This window comes from Hippoglossus stenolepis, chromosome 8 (genome assembly GCF_022539355.2).
Source record: "Hippoglossus stenolepis isolate QCI-W04-F060 chromosome 8, HSTE1.2, whole genome shotgun sequence".
NCBI classification, from domain to species: domain Eukaryota; kingdom Metazoa; phylum Chordata; class Actinopteri; order Pleuronectiformes; family Pleuronectidae; genus Hippoglossus; species Hippoglossus stenolepis.
Window position 1 is genome coordinate 5,934,720 of NC_061490.1, and position 20,949 is coordinate 5,955,668.

The window sequence follows — 20,949 nt, forward strand, 5'->3', positions numbered from 1 at the left end:
GCAGCAGCAGCTTCAGTCCTGTGTCACTGTCACTCCAGATGTGTTTAGAAACATCCCTGCAGTTGTGTAGGAGGCGTTTTGGCAGCGCTCATAGGTCAAAACTCAATCGCTGTTGCTGCAATGAAATGAAACTCGTGCTATTCCTCTGAAACAGAAGCGTATCTGCTCTGTGTGAATGATTGTGGATGACTGAAAGACACTAAAGACAGACACAAAGCTGAATATCTCCTCAGTAGAAAGCTGCGTGGGGTTGTCACACACTTAATCTGTGCTGTGCTGAGTTTAGTGTGTCATTGGGAGGAGTGACAAGGCCAGAGAAATAACTCGACTGCAAACACCTCTATACATCAATGGTTCCCGAACTAGTGGTTGGGACGCCGTAGGTCAGGAATCACATTCAATTAAAATTAAATTTGTATAACCCATATTCACAAATCACAATTTACCTCATGGGGCTTAACAAGGTGCGACACCCTTAATCATCAACAACCAAAAAACCTTTTAAAAGGCAAAAAACATATATATTAAATGAAATAATTATAAACTGCATACTTATGCCATTATAATATTATTATTATATAACATTATTATATAAGACATTAAAAAAAAAATATAGTTTTAATTTGAAATAAAACCAATGCAAATGAAAGCCAAATAGAGCCTTCAGATTGTATTTGTTCCCCTGACCTCTGAGGTAATAATGTCAGATTAGTGACAGCAACAGTTGCAGCAGGTACATTTTCAGCACCAAAGGAAACATTGCCAAGTGTACATGTTGAAGGTTATATTTTTTTTATTTTATTTTTACTTTTTACAACATAACTTTAATCAATATCTTATATTATCTTGCTTCAACCACCTTTGGAGATAGTGGGGGTTCACACATCTTTGTCCTTTTTGGGGGTCTGGGGCTGAAAGGTTTGTGAACTCCTGTCATAGATGATCTATTAATACTACTATCAAACTGATTATTATGCCACCGTGCTGGAGACCTCCATTGGCCAGTGGCATTTTGTTTTGGGGTTTTCCGTCCATTCTTGTGAACACGATATCTCAAAAAGGCATTGGAGGGAATGTCTTCAAATTTGGAATAAATATTCAGTGTGAGTCAAGGATGAAGGGATTAGATTTTGGTGGTCAAAGGTCAAGGTCACTGACCCCTCACAAAGGATTCAAATTTGGTGCATATGTTAACCTGGACTAAAGGATGAACTGATTAGATTTCAGTGGTCAAATGTCACAGTGACCTCAGGTGGGTCCAGAAAAAAAATGTATGCAGACTGAAACTGCACTAGTTGGCAGAGGCATACAACCGCAGGTTACTAATTCTAGTTACTGCTACTGCTTATACTTCTATCACAACTTCTATTTCTACTACTACTGTTACTACTGTTACTGCTTCCCATTGACCTCCAGTGTAGTGTGACCCATTGCTACATCAATCTTGTAATTTATCACATTCATATCAGACTGACTAAAACATCAATCATTATACTCATTACACATGTGCACAGGCAGGCTGTTCTATGTATCTTGAAGACCTTGCCATTGTCCCTCTGTGTCTCAATGTCTTCCATCTTTTCATATGACTGACTTCATGATGTTGAGATCATATCCCCTGTGGGGGCCAAACTCTGACAGGACTCCTCGTTCCACTTGTCTCTAAAGATAGTTCTTTGTGTTTGGGGTCACTGCCGTGCTGCAGAATAAATTTGGGACCAATCAGTAGCTTCCCCTGAAACTTTTCTGCAGAAGTGTGTATCAGTCTAATCAAAGGTATCACTATATCTCTGTAACAACTTGAGACAGCTCCCACTGTGACCAGCCATGCCTCATCTACCTCCTGTTTGCTCCCACATTTATGTCTCTTCATAATTATAAGCAATTAGATCATTAAAGATGCTTAATTAACTGCCAGTAGAGGCCTGTTATTGACTCGCCTGCTAAAATGAGCTCTCTCTCTCTTCCTATTTTTTGTTGTGCTTGCTCTTTTTACCCTCCTCTCTATTGGCATTCTGGATGAGCGCAGTCTTCTATTATGGTCCAAGATCCTTTTCAGTTTAGAGATTTTTTACTTTTTAGATATAATCGAGGGATCCTACTGTCAAACAGTTGCTGCTGCCTGTCTCTTTTCTATTCTATTCTCACTCCTCCTCACGCTTCACCTCCCTCTCTTTCCTTTTACAGAATGACGTCCCCTCGCTTCATTGAATTTGTCTGCAAGCATGACAACGTGCTCAAGTGTTTTGTAACCAGGTGAGTCAGTGTGACCCTCTGTCACGCATCAGCCTCTTCACACCGTACTCAGAGAATGGATATTGATCCAGCACCTTCTTTCCTCTCAATTTATTTGCATGTGTGTCTCTTTGCTCTCTCACCTCCTCCTCTCTCTGCACAGGAATCCAAAGATCATCTTTAACCACTTCCACTTCCTCCTGGAGTGTCCAGAGATAATGTCACGCTTCATGCATATAATTAAGGGGCAGGTAAGACATGATGCATAAATTGTGTGTGGTAGACTGTTGAATATAGATGTTAATCAATGGTTCTTCAGCTACTTGACTTGTTTTTTTTTAACCTCATTGACCATTCTGCGTTGTGCTTTTGGAGTTATCTTAGCTCGGCTCACACTTCTAGAGAAGTAACCACGTTAGCAACTCTTCCACTTATAGGAAGTTTGTCTAACAGCAGACCGTTCGATATATAAACTCTCCGAGCTGACTTGCAACGCACTCCAGCTTCAAACAAATCAACAGATCTGCAGGTGCCTCAAAATGTTTTTGACTATATTTTTACATTTGAGTGCTTTCTATCAGGGATGGGAACTTCAAACCTGTTCTAAATCGTCCAAACCATTGAAAACTGAGCTTTAATCGGTCTGTTTTTCTGACATTGTAAATCAAACTCGTGTTTGCTGAGTAGGTGTAGTTCTTCTCAAGCTGAGTAAAGTACATAAACATTTTCTCATCACCATACCTCTGTGTTATGTAAACTATGCTGTGGATCCAAAAGTACTCACTCCATTTTTCTGTATTTTTCAACTTTGACAAGTAGCTCTTAGTCCCTCTGTGTCTGTATGTTTGTGTCTTCGGGGACTTTATAGAAAGTGACTTTGAAAGTCCTGTGTCTTTACTTCAGGATCATTTAACTGTGTTACAACCACGGCGATAACACTTGTCTTAAGTTCCATTTATACGGCTTCATAAATTTTAAGTGCTGCTCTGAGTTGTGTGCTGTTCACTCGCTCTGCAGCATTCATATTTGAAATGCAGCGTTCGAGCCTCGTTACCCATGGATTGTGTCTTGCCTGGGAGCAGGCTCTTGTTTTAATTGCAGGCTTTAACCTGGCGAATTTGATTTCATCTTCTGATTCTTCTCTTAGTGCGCACCGAAAGCCCCAGGGGGAAAAGCCTTTCTCTCTCATCTTTCACTCTTCCTCCAGTGCTTAGAGAACAAAGGCATATACAGTATTATGCAAATAGACTTTAGCTTCATCTTTGTATTTCAGAACCGAAAGCTTTCTGAGGCGTCAGTGGAGGCTGAAAAATCCACAGTCTGAGCATTGAAAGCACAGTAAAGTGGTAATTAGTTTAAGAAAAGTGCTGTGCACTGTGGTGTGAAGTCTTGTTTTCCCTCTCAGCCTTTCAAGGATCGCTGTGAGTGGTTCTACGAGCATCTGCTGGCCGGCCAGCCAGACTCAGACATGGTTCATCGTCCGGTCAACGAGAACGACATCCTCCTCATCCACAGAGGTACAAACTGTTCTTACCACCACGGACCCTCCGCTGTTCATGTGTCAGGGGAGGAAATATAATGCACTCTCCAGTGTAATGTTGCCTGGCTTATTAGCAAGAATGAGATGAGAATGAGTTTCTGAAGGATATTTGCTAGTTGTTGGGACAGTGGGAACATTTAGTCTCACTTTAGGACCAAGTTAATGCCAAAACAGCTCCTCACTGAAAGTTTCATTAATTGGATTTGCAATCTGCGTCATGCAGGTTAAGTTTTGTTTCAGCTGTATTTGTGTTGGTTTTTGCAGATAAAGGTAAGACTATAAAAAACGTGTGTCACCTACATCTTAGATACATATACACATCTCTGTTGGTAGCACCACTACGACAAAGCAGTGGTTAATATAAATAAATGAACATCCTTCAAATGGTCCAGTGTGTAAGATTTAGGTGAAAAGGATCTATTGGCAGAAATTGAATATAAAATAATTGTAGTGATGTTTTCACAAGTGTGTGATCATCTAAATTGTATGAATAGTTGTTTTCTTCACCCTAGAATGGACCCTTTATATTTAAATACTTTATATTTACATATTTACAGTAGCCCAGACCAGACAAACCTTTGAGTTTTTATGACAACTGAAGCCAACCACAGGTTCTCTTTCATGTTTGGAAGGGGAGGGTGAGGTGAGGTGAGGGGTATTTAGCTGCAACATGCAACTTTACCACTAGATATCACTAATTCTACACACTGAACCTTTAATAATGTTCTAATGTCGTTATTAACAACTGAAGGCCTTTAAGTTTTAACAGTTCATTCCTGGTTGGTTTGGTGACACCAGTGGTTACTGGTGGTAATTTAAGGTTTTTCATAGGAAGTCAGGTTTAATTATGTGTTTCTGTGTTAATTGTTCATTTATCTCCTCTAATTTGTCAAATCTGTCAAAATGCCACTATCATAGTATTGTTAAGTCAAAATTATTGTCATTTATCTTACTGTTTGATGAGTCACCCTGCACTCAAGAGCATTTACAAATTTTGCATCCAATGATAATTGGACTGCATTCTTGAATATTTATCTTCCTCCCTGTGACTCCTGCCAGTTATTGACTGGTGCACAGGAACCTACACTGTCTAAATCATTGGGTAAATCCACAGGCGCCTGTAGGGTCAAGCGTCCTGGTCAGCCAGGGCATGGCACACATTCAGCGCTATTGACCGCTGTAAATAACAATCAATATTCATGGCAGTTTCCTCCATAGCTTTGTGTAAATATGTGGAATCAAATAGGACTCAAAATCGATCTCTTGTGGTTCCGTTCAAAATTACATCACAAAAACTGAAGGCAATCAACACGCATCAATCAAGTAAGCATCAACTTTTGTCTGCTGCATTGTTGAAATACATGCCTCTGCATCACATCATTACATGCACGCACCACTTCCTGCGAAAATCATACGTGTGGGTTCAGCGATTTGAATCCCACATAAGAAAGATGGACTCTGTCATTAAGAGTGAAGTCTAATGTTACACAACATAAATACAGTTGTCGGGTTGAAAGGTTTGTATTTTTGTTAATAAATAACAGGACAATAAACTGAGTTTGTCACAGAAAGTACAGGATGCAGCATCGAACCTAACCACGGTATTTTATGTCTGCCTCCTCATCTCTTTCTCTTTCAAGCTATGTTACACAAAATTCAAATTCTGCTCTTCTATCTCACTAACAGACTCCATATTCAGGAGCAGCTGTGAGATGGTTTCCAAGTCCACCAACGAGAAACTCAAACAGGGCATTGCTGTTCGCTTCCACGGCGAGGAGGGCATGGTGGGTTTCTAACCTGTGCCACTGCATGAGTTGTCAGAAATAAAACCTGTGATGGACCAACAATGATCCACTTCCATGTCTCATGTAATCCTAAGTGGAGTGGTCTTGTGTGTGTGTTCCAGGGTCAGGGTGTGGTTCGGGAGTGGTTCGACGTCCTGTCCAATGAGATCATCAACCCAGACTATGCCCTGTTCACTCAGTCAGCTGATGGTAATTGACGTTTTCCTGTTACTCGATAACATTCACTGTGAGAAGCAGACCTTTATCATGTGGATTGAAGGGGTGTGTGTGTGTGTGTGTCTGTGTGTGTTTGTGTGTGCGTTCACTTCGCAGGAACCACTTTTCAGCCCAACAGAAACTCCTCAGTGAACCCAGACCATCTGAACTACTTCCGGTTTGCCGGTCATATCCTGGGTTTGGCTATGTACCATCGACAGCTGGTGAACATCTACTTTACCCGCTCCTTCTACAAACACATACTGGGTAAGAGAGAGAGAAAGTGATGGCGGCAAAGTTCAAAATGTGTTATCATGGTTTTATGGCTCTAGTCATCAAATGGAAATATTGTGGAGGCAAATACATTTTCCTACAATAGTTAATTCAGATTATACATTACATACAAATATACTCTGTAAAACTTCAGATCTTGCCTCCAAAACACAAATTGTTTTTTGTACTAAAGGTATTCAGGGTGGTTGTTTTCAGTACATGGGTAAAGTAATGGATTAGGGTTAGGCCCTGTGTTTAAAACTTACACGCACATACAGGCACAAAAACGTTTCTACTGTAAGTTTAAAAAATATAGTTTCCTAACTGCTTTGTTATGTATCTGATCTGCTTCAGGTTAAGTATAATATATCTTCCTGTATACAGTGATCATGACTTTCCACCCTATAGTTAACATGTGTGTGTTTTCCAGGTATCCCAGTGAGCTACCAGGATGTATCATCCATTGATCCAGAGTATGCTAAGAACCTGCAGTGGATCCTGGACAACGACATCAGTGATCTGGGTCTGGAGCTCACCTTCTCTGTGGAGACAGACGTGTTCGGGGCGATGGAGGAAGTGCCGCTCAAACCTGGAGGGACCAGCATCCTGGTCACCCAGGACAACAAGGTCAGTCACACAGTGCCAATACAATGCAGAACTGTGTTTGGTGAAAGACCAGGCTCAGGGGGCAGTGCTGAGACTTTATTATAATACTTTCTGTACAAAGTTTTGAATCAATTAATTTCAAATAAGCAATATTTTACTTATACTCTTTTCAAGTAATGCATACAGACCTTATACTATACCCAGGCTTGACTTCCATATCTTTGTTTGGATTTGAAATGATACAAAATTATCTGAATGTTTTCATTGATATTATATTAAACTGTTATATTATACTTTTATATTAGCTTTCTGATGATTGTGCTGTTCAAGGAGACACTGCCTCTAATCAGTCATAAGCACAAAATATAAAAGCGCCATTTCAATGTGCTGCTGATGAAGTGTGGTTTGGTTTGGTCCTTCAGGTTCTCTGCTTGGTTGATCAGGTGATGGATTTGGCTTGTCAAGGATCTTCCACCTCTGTACCTTGAAAATCTCTTTGGTTGCTTTTGCTGTTGTATGTTTAAGACCGTGGTTCTGCTGATTGATGAGTTTTGTTACATTTGGCTGAATCTGAGGTGGGGTTGATACAACCTTCTAGAACTCTTAATAGTCATCTTCCTAAAGCCACGGTATAAATAAGTTGTTGAAGTCAAGCAAACCGCTCCTCCTGACCTTCCCTCTTCCTGCCGCGTTACGCTCCTCCCAGACCGTAATTTACATACTTGCTGCGTTCGCTGTCTCTAATGCTTGAGTTTATCTTTCATAATTCCTCACAACATCAATAATAAATGTGATTTTCAGAAATGATTAGCCTGTCTCCATTGCATATATGCAGTGAGTAAAAATAGCCTTCAATTACTCTCATAACAAATTACTCAAGTAAAGGCCAGAATTACCATTTGAGAAACGAACTCAGGTAAAAGTTGCATTTCTTAAGGTCATAATCGACTTTCTATTGTCAGCCGATGTTGCTATCAGTCTGTTTTCTCTTAGCGCAGCCTTTGATTCAATGGTTCAGGTCCTACTCTAGGACAGGAGTCTATGTGGATATTTATGACCCCAGGACTACAAGGCACCTCAAGGCTTAGTTCTCATCCCACTCTCAATTTTCATGTACATGCTCATTATGTCACAGTATCAAAGACATACTATCAGTTTTCATTTTTATGTTATATTCAGATTGTGGCTGTGCAATTAACCGCAAATGTATAGATACCGATACTCTAACCTCTAACCAACAGAATATTGCTCATGTCAGGCTTCTGCTACGTTTCGTGCTGTATCACCCTGCCGCATGTCCCCCTTACACCCCCGCTGACCTGTGCTCACTTTACACTTTAACAATAAACACCAGCACTAATCAGAAGTTATTAGGACGCATACAGTACTTGAAGTTTACTTTCAAATTCTAAACACAATTCCAGACGTAGGGTGACGCGCACAGCCAGTACGATCCGGATTCATGATCCGACATCATTGATTGATAACTAAACAAATGTGATCGTCAGTTTGTCTGAAGAGCGTCTGAGATGAACAGACACACACACACACAGGCTCCTGCAGACAGGAGAGAATTTATTCCCGCAGATTATGACGCAGCCCAGTGTTTTATATTCATTGTTGCAGAAGAAGCGACACCCCGTTTATCCATGAACATAAATATGAATCCAGCGGGTTATTATAAAGATCAGTTCTACGTCTGAGTGATTAGAAAACAGCAGAGGAGCAGAGTCACTTGTTGGGGGAGGCATAAAATAATCGTTCATTAATCGTAATCGAGGTAAAAGTTTTAAATAGTCGTGATATTGATTTGAAGTCACATCGCCCAGCCCTCATTCAGATCTAAAAATACTGACAAGCTTCATAATGGCCTTCAACACACCCATAGGTGGATGTCATACAATTTCTGGAATACTGATCATCGATAGTACATACAGAGATCTCTAACAGACTTGGATCATTGTCCTTAACAATAACTCAGCACAGCAGGAAACATTTCTATACTGGATCATTTCTTTGATTATCATCCATACCAGTCGATTGGACTTTTTACCCTGTGCAAAGAGACATGACCCCATTTCTGTGACCATGGCCTCTCTAAACTGACGACCTGTTGCTCTTACAAAACTCCAGCACAAAATTCCACTGCTTGCTTATAAAGCCCAGAGAGGTCATGCCTCAAGTTACATTTCTGACTAATGGTTGTCGCCTACAGTCCCCTGAGATCTTCTCATTGTTCCAAATGGAGACTCAGAAACAAAGGGGCAACACATAGATTTTGGAATGACTTGCCTGAGGATATCAGAGCTTCATCTTTTAAAAACTCTCTTTCAGAACTGCTTTTCAGGGAATTATTTATTACATTGTTGGTTATTCAGTTACTGTTTTATTTATATATAATCATATTTTGCTTATTTGTCGCCTGCTTTTATTTCTGTCATCATAAACAAATATAAATAATTATTTGGTTATTATTACTATTACTATTATTATTGTTATTATATTTTGATAATGATTTAAGGCAAAATATGTCCTTATCTCAAATCATCAAAAAGAAAATAAATCCCTGCCCTTTTTTCCTGATTAGTTTTTAAATATAATCCCAGAATTGGTTTAGATTCTGATGAGAACACTAGACAATAACTTGTAGTTATTCACTTAAAAGTTTTGAATATTTCTGTGGGTTCATGCTGCAGCAGTGTGGCTGACGGTGGCGTTAATGACCATTCCCCTCTGTCCATAGTTGGTCTTGTATGATCGATTGAACCCTCTCCTATAGGGTTTTGCCTGGAGGAGTCCTAATTAGAGATTGCAGTGCTGCAGGGTCCCTGCAGATGGCACTGTCTCATAAAGCAGAGAATAGCAGGACGAATAACTATGTATGAATTGTGTCTGTTTCTCTTGTCCGTCAGTATCTGTGGACTTTGAACATTGTGTGTGTGTGTGTGTCCTCTCTCAGGAAGAGTACGTGCAGCTGGTAACGGAGCTGAGGATGACACGAGCCATCCAGCCTCAGATAAACGCCTTCCTACAAGGATTCCACACTTTCATCCTCGCCTCACTCGTCCAGCTTTTCGACGAATACGAATTGGTGAGTCATCGTCCTCTGACCTTCCTGTCTTTTTATACCTTTTCCTCTGTCTGTTCTCCTCTTTCGTCTTTCACAGTTGGTATTCTCGTCCCCCTGAGCCTGCCACCCTGCTCGGCTTCGGCTCTGATGCAGGGATTGATTAGCCTTGTCTGGGGGGGGTCACCTTGAAGCTCCTCCCTCTTGTCTAACTCCATTAGAGGGGTTCTGGGTTTTTTTCCTGTGTGTGTCGGCGGATTTCCTGTCCTCACTCCTGCGAGGATCAATAGTGTAGCATGATGATTATCCCACCCTGGATTTGTTGGCCATTCCTCGGTCATGCTGTCATTGGAGGGCAACTGGTAGGCCCTGTTTTGTGTTTGAACAGCACTGTAGCCGTTTCACTCTCACACACACTCTCACACTCTTTCAGCATTATCAGTGTACATGCAGTTTAAATGGTAAGGATGGTAATATTCAATTTTGTCATTGACATTTAATTTCATTGACAAAAAAATTGGATCGAATCCAGTTCTGGCCACTCTCAGAAAGCTATAAATTGACAGTGACAAGCTTTACTGAAATAAGCTAAACTCATGGTGGGTTTTCCATCCCATAACCACTATTCTATTGAGCTTTCCCACATTGTAGGCATGTTAACACCAAGTGATTTTTGGACTCATAAAGTGCAGAAGGGATTTTGAGTTTAGTCTTTTTCTGCCTCCGTGCGGGCATTATCTTTTTGTGTTGTCCATCCGTCCCATTCTCGGGAACGTGATATCTCAAGATTGCTTTGTGGGAACTTCTTAAATTTTGGTACAAATATTCACTTGTACTCAAGGACGAACTGATTCGATTTTGGTGGTCAAAGGTCAAGTCACTGTGACCTTGTGAGCACAGTCTTTTGCCTCGTGAATGTGATATCTCCAGAACGCCTCGTGGAAATTTCCCATTCGGCACGAGCATTCACTTGACCTTTTTGTAGTCAAAGGTCTAGGTCACGGTGGCCACACACACTATGTTGATGTCTTTCTTGAACATGATATCTTAAGATCAGCTCGAGGGAACGTCTTCAAATTTGGTACAAATGTTCACTTGGACTCAAAGAGGAAGTGATTAGATTTTGTTGTGATATATCAGGACTGCCCCGTAGGGAAATTCATTCCATCTGGCACAATTCTCTTTGACTCATGGAGGACCTTATTTGGAGGTCAAAGTCACTGTGACCTCTCAAACACTTGTTCTGCTTTGTGAATGTAATATCCCAGGACCATCCCAAGGGAATTCTTTCAAATTTGGCACACATGTTAACTTGGATTAACTGATTTGATTTTGGTGGTCAAAGGTCAAGGTCACAGTGGCCTAAAAAAAAGGCCTCTTAAGAGTGATATCTCACGGCTGCTTGAGGGAATGTCATCAGTTCTCTCTTGGTCTCAAAGATGGAGTGATACATTTCAGTGGTCAAAGGGCACAGTGACCTTATATGAACCTGGAAAATAAATGTGTACATGGAAACTGCACTGGTTGGAGGGGGCAAACAACCACAGTGCGATAATTTTAGTTCTTGAGGTTGTTAAATCTTTAATTCACACTGATTAGGCACAACATTAAAACAGGTCAGCAGCAGATTAGTGCGCATTTCTGCTTTTTGCTTTCCCAGTTCTGTATAGCCACAGGTGATCATATGTCATTTAATTCACTACAGATGTCACTCTTTCCCTCTTTTATTCCTCCAAGCAGTCTGAGCATCCTCCAACTGAACTGTACTGTTGTTCTCAAGGGTTTCAGTTTTGTGTTTTAAACATGTTTATGTCCCGCAGCAGTGTTTGCTTTTCTTTTTCAGTTTGTTCAATCTTATTTCAGTCTCACTGGCACCTTGTCGCCCTGAGAGCTTCCACCACAGTCATACAGGACATTACCTGTAGTTGCATCTTGGCCTGATTTTCTTTGTTTGGCTTCAGGCTGGATTTATGTCAGTTCACTCCACAACTGTTCATAGTGCATTGTTCTCCATTGTCAAAGATAAAATGGTCTTGGCACATGGAAAGGGACCCTGTATGTGTGTGTAAACTAAAAATGTATCCATTAAAATTAAAAATAAATGTGAATTACACTTTGAACAAAATTATGACATGATTGAGAACCTGCAGAATCTGCAGTGAAGAGAAATTATTTAACTCACTCTGTGTCTTGGATGAGGACATAAAGTCTAATTTATGTTACTCCACTGCACCCTCATCAGTTAAAGGAAAAAATACAACAAAAAAATGTTGGTCACAAAAAAACTTGGCAGAGCCAAACCAACAATTACTGTATTTTTCTAACAAGTACTGCATGTGTATCCAACGCCTCATATATCTGATTCCTCTGGGCAATAGAGCTCCATTGTCCTGAAACAACTTATACACATATCAATGAGCCACACATTACAATGAACACACACACTGAGGTTAATTTTAACTCGCATACGTCGTCCTGCTGCCCCAGATTCTCTCCTGAGCACCAAATGTGAATTAATCCGCTGCTTCTAATAGTTCTCAACATATTGAGAACAAACTGTATTGTTCAGACGTTTTAAGTTCATGAAAACAAAGAAACAAGAGAAAACTCTGCGGGAAGCAAGCACCAACTGGAAACTTTGTTGTCCTCATGCAAAACATGGGTGGGTGACTGGGTGACTGGAGGATCCAAAATAAATACTGTTTCTTAGTCAATTCAGCATGTCTGCTGTCAGTTACAGTTTTAGTCACAGCTGACAGCCAACTGTAGTTTGCGTAGCATTCCTGACCTCAGGTTTTGACACATTATTTGTAAAAAATATTTAGATGGTTTCTACATGCAGAGGTTTAAAGTGTGAGAAAAAGAGAGCGCTGGGAGAGGATCAGTGCTCAGTTATGGTAGATATTCTGAATCAGTATTGCAAGGGATAAAGAGAGGTCTGTGTGTCCCTAATGATCAGTGCAGGCAAAGAGCCATCCTTAAATAACCAGCTTAACAATCACACTGCACTGTATTCATTAAATCGGATGCAGACAGTTTTAGTTTTTTCCTCTTTCTCTTTACTAGTTTTCACCTTTTCGAATTGCCAGTGTCTTAATTTATAGTTTTTAGCTTCAAGCTGTGTATGTGTGTGTGTGTGTGTGTCTTTGTCTGTGTTTGGGTGCATACGTGTGCGTACAGGAGCTCCTGCTGTCAGGGATGCCGGAGATCGATGTGCAGGACTGGTACAGGAACACTGAGTACACTAGTGGCTACGACCCCCAGGAGCCCGTCATCCAGGTGGGCTCTTGTTTCTTCCACCTGCCACATGGACTGAATCCTTTAACACCAGACAATAGTGTTTAGTCACGTTGCTGTTCACCAGTTAGGTTTTCCTGACGTTACACACAGGCTGTTACCTTATTGCATTTATGGATTTGTTAAGAAATATTTAAGGAAAGCTGCAGATTATTTATGCTATACATGGTGCAACGTGTCATCAAACTTTAAACTATTTCTAACTTTCACTACATATTATTTTCCAGGCGGCTGATAGAAAACTTCAGGTTTCCTGCCTTCTCCTCCCTTAGGCTTTATGTCTGCATCTATACAGTTTTAGAGCCAGATGAGCCCACACATTGGATCTTTACCACTTGACTCTGACACTCGCAGCCGTTACTCATCAAAGGTTGCTTCATTTTTAAAAGTGTGAGTGAAACGTTACAGAATCTGGATATAAAATTTAAAGGCAAGTTTATTATTCTGCTTCATGCCTTGTTTTGGTTTTTTTTTGACTCACCTGGAGGGTGAATTAAATAAATATGTAAGTTCAGCTCAGCACTAGAGACTTGAGCAACTTTTTCGATTCAAAACAGTTAAAAACAACGAGTGAAGAGGGCAGTTTCTGTTTCCAATCATCAAATGTTAACAATAGAGTTTTTCATGAGTTTCCCAACCCGAATATACCTGGAAAAGTTGGACATCGATTTTCAGTGATGTTTGACATAGCTGGAGCCGTTTCTTCTTGGGTCCACTTAGTTATTACACATAACGTTTAATGGACTCATGACCTACAGTAATATAGATCCAACTAAGTCACCACTCAAAGACAAAAAAACAAATATATATATATACTTATTTCCATGGAAAAATAATGAAGATGATGTTAAAGAAGATTAAGGTGAAATTGTTTCCCAATACTCCCCGATATAGTGTCAGGATCCATTTTACTTGAGCACAGACTAGGCAGAATTGTATTCATGTCACTTCCTTGTGGAGAAACAAAACAACCTCACCCCCTCTGGGATGTCGGACTGCGTCTGTCTCTGTTTAGCCATCAGCTAACCCTGTCTGCATTTTGTTTTCTCAGTGGTTCTGGGAGGTGGTGAAGAGCCTGACCCAGGAGGAACGAGTTCTTATGCTTCAGTTTGTCACTGGAAGGTTTGTCTGTTGCATGTATTCTATAGTTCTTGATATAAAAAATGCGTGCGAGTGTTTGTTATAATGATGTAACCTTATTTCTCAGTTCCAGGGTTCCTCATGGCGGTTTTGCTTACCTGATGGGCGGCAGCGGTTTACAAAAGTTCACCATTGCTGCAGTGCCGTTCACCTCCAACCTTCTACCTACCTCTAGTACCTGGTAATCGCTTTATTTCTCTGTCAGTCTCCTTGCATTGTCTTAGTTCTCTTCAGACCGGTTTTATTCATTCTGCAATCCTTGACTTGTCATGGTCTCAAGAGTGTGTTCACTGATTTGTCTTGGTTCAGTTGGCTTTTTAGTTTTTTGCCTTTTCCTGCCCACAAATCACGTATGGTATCAGACTGGCTCAGCTGCTCTGCTCTCAGTCACACATCAGTTCCCCAGAGAGACATTCAGTGTTTTAGTTTCTTTTTTAACACATACTGTATATTTTCCTTTGTGCGTCTTTTCCATTTTATAATAATTTCCTTGTCAGTTTTCCGAAAAGAACCATATTATTTATTATTTATTGGTGGGTTATTGCGAGTCTCATCTGACATTGAGTGATAGGTGGGGTCGCTGCCGCCATGACGCAATCATATCTCAGGGCCAGCATACAGAGACTTACAACCATCCACACTCACAGTCAAACCTTTGGGCAATTTAGACCCTGTTCTGATCTGGTATTAACGTCGCTCAGCGCTAAGTGCACTCAAACACTCAAACCACAGTGGCAGGTGGTCAGCGCCAAATGCCAAACGCCTGTGTGAACGCCAAATGCTCTCCAGTGTTTCTCCTGTCAATACGGTGGCAGTAGCATTTACAAGATCACACTTTGGTACAGCTGTTATGGAATGACGTTTGTCAGATTTCCTATGAATCCTCACACATATCAGTTTATTTCAGGGAAATTATAGGAAGATTGTGTTCTTCAAACACCCGATCAAAATAGACCACTACACTACCCTTTATTCTCACATTTTGAACTTTTCTAAATCCAAAGTTATTTTCAGTGGCAGTAGACACTTTGAACAACCCCCACAGTATAAGAATATAAAATGAGCACTGATGTGTTTCTTTGGACTAGACCCTAGTCTTAAACTGCAGTTACACTAAGCTTAGATGTTCTTACAGCCGTGGCTCAGTGCCACACTTTTACTGTGCTGGCAACGACGCTCAGCAGAACTGTGAGCTTTATTCTTCCCTGGAACCAAGTAAGTGTTCTAACCATCCCTCGCGTTCTCCCCTCCACCCTGTTAAAGATTAAAAAAGGACTAAACAGACAAAGAGAGACAGTACAAGTCACTCTGCAGCCTCCACAGCCGGAGATACCACTAGAGGGCAGTATGTCTCTTCAGAGCCACTAGGTAGTGTCATTCACGTACACTGATGGCACACTTAGAAAGCGGGGAGAGATTTCTGCATGGTGGAATGTGCATCAGATAATTCATATGAGCCATCATGACCACAGTGTTGCACAGTGTTGACCATGCGTACCCCTCCCCCAGCACCCCGACTCACTTTTTCTCCCCCCTCTGCAGTATCAACATGCTGAAACTACCAGAATACCCGAGTCAGGAGGTTCTGAGAGACCGGCTGCTGGTAGCTCTGCATTGTGGGAGCTACGGCTACACCATGGCGTAAACATCACATCAGTTCCTGCTGCCATGAGAGGCTGCAGACCCAAGCAACAATCCCACCTCCACACATGCTCATTTAGTTGTCAGGTACTGCTTTTGACAAAAAAAAGGAAATCCAGATTCCTATTGATGAGCTGCTGGAGAGGCACAACAGACTGAATAGAGGCCACAGGTTCTGGAGCTCCACTCATACCTGTGCCTTAACTCTTTTTTTGTTTTTATCGAAGCTGGTTTCAGGTAATTTATGCAAATCATGATTTGATATCTTAAAATGTCACTATTTTCAAGCATTTATGAAAAACAGCATTTATAAAATGAACTCTACTTAAAACACAGGCTAAAGCATATTCTTGCAAGCTTACTGAATGTCAAATATTGACTGAGTTTAAGGTGATTTCCGTATGGATGCAGGATAGAATTGATCAGCTTTAAACACGCTGTCAATCAAACAGCATCATGTTCATATCATAGGTTCACAGTGCAGATTTATTTAACGGGCCTGCCCCAGGCCCACATACCAGCAAACTGGTATAATACGATTTTAGTTCGTTTAGATTTTAAGATTTTTATTTATTTTTAAGTCTCCATTTCACTGTTTTAATAGTCCGTTCATTTGATTTAAACAATCCAAGCTTCTCAGCTTCCAATGGGAACATACGTGGTGTGCTGCTTTACCAGCCTCCACTCTTCTGCTTTCACATCCTTGGCTGCAGGGATTTTCTACCATTCAGCCACAAGTTACAAGAGCATTAGGGCAGCCCAACACTGATGTTGGGTGATAAGGCCGTGCTGGCAGCCGGTATTCCTGTTCCCCTCCAAGGTATTGGGGGTAGTACACGTCAGAGCCCTGTGCAGGATGGTTATGTTCTTCCACAGCAAACTGGGAAAACTGGCTGTGTGCAGCAACAAAGAGCCACAAACAAAGGGTTTACCCAAAAGGGAAGACTACTATTATTATGAGGTGTGGTATTAATATGTATCCTCAATAAAAAATAAGGGGCCCTAACTAGTAGAAATACACCTAGTTTAAATATACACTCAAGTACTGTATGTGAGCTGTGGTGTCCAAATACTTTTGGCCATAAAGTGTTTGTAAAATGCAGTATTCAAGCGCAAATAATGATTATACAAATAAAGCAATAACAGGGGTCAGGAATCTTACATTTACAGAAAATAAAAATGAACACAACAATGAATTATGTTGCAAATACCTTAGTATTTGTAATATCCTGGCTACTGTCCTTTGCAGATACACACAGATACTACACCAATAACAATACAGATACACACAGATATTGGACCGATTAAAATGCAGAACAACGCGGATACTGCACCAATCACAATACAGTCAGACACACAGATATTGGACCAATCAAAATACAGCCAACACATTGTTAAGTTGGTAAAAATAGATGTCCATTGTATAATACCAATGTATGGGGCGCTATCACTGCAGGATAATAGTAAGTGTAATATTTATTACTTTTGGGTAATTACAAAGTTACCGATTAAAATAAAAGCCAAGGATAAATATTTGTAATTTCTCAGAAAAATAAGTATGCAGAAGATAAACTGAATATATAATACATTGAGGTGAGGCTATTGAAGATACTGTATGATCAAGGGGTTCTATCCTCTACATACAGTAGCTGTGTGAACACTCCCTAAGTATGAAAGGTATGTGTCATGTGGTTGACTCTGAACTTCTTTACTTTCTTTCGTCTGTATTTGTGCTTCATGAACAGCAGATTTCAGTGATGGTTTATTGTTTGTATCTGTCCCAGTCCAGTAGACTCTTAAATGAGGAATGATACAACATATCTGAACACGTTTGGCCTGCATTGCCAAAAAGACAAAGCCGGAATCATTTTAAATACGTTATTTTTTTGTATTCTGCCGACACAAAGATGCTGAAAATGTGCTGTATTTCTAAAAGGAATGGGGACAACGTCATGAATGTATCAGGTAGCTTAGTTTTCCTTCTTTCCATTTGTAAAGGGAGTATATTGATTTAAAACGTACAATCCCATTATCCAGCAGTATTGTTTTGAATGCATCATCTACAAGCTTTTGTATACTGATTGTTGAAAATGGAACATTTATACAAACTTCTGTAAATATCTTCAGTATCAAATTATGTGGTTTGTCAGAGTAAGTTTTTTTGTGCTTTGAGATTTTATCCAATAAACCTTGTTTTGAGAAGCCAGGTGGTTTGGTGGCGAGCTGCACAGGAGAACGGGTCTCATGTTTCTGCTGCGATGAAACAGAAGGGAGATGATGAGCGTGAGGAGAGGCTGCATGCAGCTGATGCATGCAGCCCATTGGTGTTTGTGTGTGGGTGTGGGTGTGGGTGTGTGTGTTTGCCTGCATAGACATATGTGGCCACAGCATGAGTGCTGTGCTGGGTCACCAGTTTAGAGCAGCAGGTCTACTGCTGCTAAATGGCCCTTAACCAGTGTTTAGTGAGTCCAACATCTGCTGCAGCACCGTCCTGACAGCAGTTTACACTCACTAAGACCTCTGCCTCGCTCCTCACCCCTGTACAGTATCAGACTAGAACTGATGCCACACCACAACATTACCGGCCAAGTCCAATCAATGAAAAACCTATTAGAATATTATTAAGAGCTTTAAATAAAGCCAGATTATATATGTATATAAGATATAGGGATATACAGAGAGATGGTACAATGTTTTACTGTTTGTGTGAAATAGGTGAAAATGGGTCAGAGATCAGGTAAAAAAAACAAAACAATTATACTTATGGGTTAACAAGGATGAGTAGAAATTCGCATAATTGGACGAAAAAATAAGCAATTTAGCCTTTTGTCTTAACCGAACATTGTTTTACTAACACAGAAAACAAAGTGGTGTATAACATTTCCGTTCTGTCCCACAGAGGGCAGCGTAGACCTGCAAAAACTAAAAACAAAGCTTTGTCATTATAGTTTTCAGGAGGAAGTTCAGGGGGTTCAGTTAACTGTCCAATCAGAACTTTGGAGGCAGGACCATAGGCTCACCGTACACACTCATAGAATTCAGTTCCCTAAATGTGCCTGAGAAGATCTGTCAATTATTCCCTGGGAAAACACTAAAGATGTTTTGAAAATCTGTATTCAGATCAGCACCCAAATTTTATGGATTCTTCCCTGACCCACAGGGCATCTTTCCATCAAGTTTCGAGGAAATCTTTTTTTTTTTTTTGATGGAGGGTTGATTTCAGTTTGGTCTGTATCCGTTTAGTGGAGACACTTGTCTGGGAAATGTTAACTTGTGGGCTTGACGTCGAGGTTGGCAGTCGGCCTCTACAGAAAGAGGAGAGATGTGACTCAATAGTTCTAATGTTGTCTCACTCACATGTTGTGTGTGCTTAGCTGGCTTGCCAACATTAATAATGTTTTTGTTTTTTTACCTTGATCTTAAGTGAAAAATATCATATTGACCCTGAGACTCCATGGAAAAATGTAAACAACTATTGTGTAATCAAGCCTAAATGATGCAGTGTTTAATGGGTGGAAGCCTTCACACTGTTGGTAGCACCTGTATTACTAGACTCAAACCTTCACAGCAACATAGTGGCCAGGACATGCTCCAATCACCAAGGGTGACACCAATGGATTTGATTTCAGTGAAAGGCTGCATAACCTTATCCCTCGCCAGAGAACCTGGTCCCCATGACAACCCTTCCCTTTTCACTGAGAATGGACTGCACTCTCTTTTTTTGAACATAGGATGCTTGCCATGGCAACAACTTCCTCACAACATTTGTCTGGTATTGGCAGCTTTTTCAAGTGCTACCTCTTTCCCGCTGGCAGGCCTGAAAGGAAAAGACAAAACACAGAGAAGTCAGGCTTACACTGAGGTCTGAGGTCTTTGTCACAACGCCTTTGTGCAACAGCTCTGTCACGTTGTCAGCACCAGTGACAGAGCTGTCGGGTGTGCTGCAGTAATTCTGTCTGTCTGGTAGAGTGTGTTCTGTGTAGTGTTGCACAGTGCAGGCCTATTTAATTTATTATGACAATATTTTCATAATTACTGTATTTCCTGTGCAGCCCTTCAGCTGTTTCTCTCTATTTGAAAATCTGCATTTTGGAAGGTGTTTGTAAAAATGTCCTCTTTTAGTTTCCGTTAAACGCTGTTTGCATGTGAACGAGAGCCTCGAACACAGAGGAGAAAGTTTGTTTTGCCAAATACCTGCATTCATGTGGACAGAGCGTCAGCAGCTCCCCTTCTGTTACAATTTAGCCCTGGAGCCTGTTCCTCCTAGACTGGGACTGGCACCCTCTTCTCAAAACCTTTAAATGTTTTTTTGTTTAATATTCATTGTGATCTGTTCTGCCATTATTTTTATTTCACATTGAAGTGACTTGTGAATTGCTTGTTTGCCTACTTTGGGTGCATTTAAAATTTGAATAGAAAAGAGAGAGAGAGAGAGATTTCAATCACTCAGGCGATACTTGAAGCGTGTGGAGTGGTTCGCTGTGTGTGTGTGTGTGTGTGTGTGTGTAGGATCCACGCTGTCATAGTACTGACACTAAGCAGAGGAGACTGACACAGAGACAGATAGAGCACCTCACCTACTTTGGTTTACTGTTTGCTTTTCGTGGTTGTAAATAAAAATGTCACTCCTAATTCAATTTTTTCCTCATTATGGCAATTATTCTTTCACATGATTTCGTGTTATAAAGTGATGCTTTGTTTGTTAGTTTCTAGTTTTATCTCGTGCTCTCCAGGCTCTGTGCACCATGTGGTCCTGATGTACAGATTAAGCACGGACAGAAAAAAACAATACAGTTCATACACATACTATGTATGGTACTCAAATAGTATGGGATGTAATCAAGCAAGGTAATTCATCAAAGTAATATATACAAAAGTGTGGCCTCAAACCACAATGGAGTCTTCCCTGTTTGGTTTGCTGGCATGTTGGCCAGTTTGGTTTGCTTTGAAATGCTGATGATGCAGGATGACGGTCACCAGTCAGTCTGTCAGTCCATATGACTCCACTTACTCTCCTTGTTTAAACACAAACTACAGATGAAAAGCATTAAGGAAGACCTGGAGTTTACTATAGTACCATCTACAACCCACATTGGAAAGTACACATGCAGCCTTAATAAAGACAATGGTCAAATCCCAAAACCTGTGCA

The 20,949-nt window shown here is 40.6% G+C and overlaps 1 protein-coding gene across 2 annotated transcripts in view; it reads left to right on the forward strand.

Moving 5' to 3' along the window:
* Window positions 1–20,436, forward strand: part of hace1 (HECT domain and ankyrin repeat containing E3 ubiquitin protein ligase 1) — a 31,458-nt gene extending 11,022 nt beyond the window's left edge. For both annotated transcript variants that reach the window (XM_035164322.2, XM_035164323.2), the window contains 12 exons: window positions 2,188–2,256; window positions 2,399–2,486; window positions 3,641–3,752; window positions 5,462–5,559; window positions 5,682–5,769; window positions 5,893–6,042; window positions 6,479–6,675; window positions 9,614–9,745; window positions 12,902–13,000; window positions 14,070–14,140; window positions 14,226–14,339; window positions 15,701–20,436. In XM_035164322.2, coding sequence (XP_035020213.1) covers window positions 2,188–2,256; window positions 2,399–2,486; window positions 3,641–3,752; window positions 5,462–5,559; window positions 5,682–5,769; window positions 5,893–6,042; window positions 6,479–6,675; window positions 9,614–9,745; window positions 12,902–13,000; window positions 14,070–14,140; window positions 14,226–14,339; window positions 15,701–15,803 — 1,321 coding nt within the window. In that variant the 3' untranslated portion in view covers window positions 15,804–20,436. The remainder of the gene's footprint in view (window positions 1–2,187; window positions 2,257–2,398; window positions 2,487–3,640; window positions 3,753–5,461; window positions 5,560–5,681; window positions 5,770–5,892; window positions 6,043–6,478; window positions 6,676–9,613; window positions 9,746–12,901; window positions 13,001–14,069; window positions 14,141–14,225; window positions 14,340–15,700) is intronic.
* Window positions 20,437–20,949: the final 513 nt, after the last annotated feature.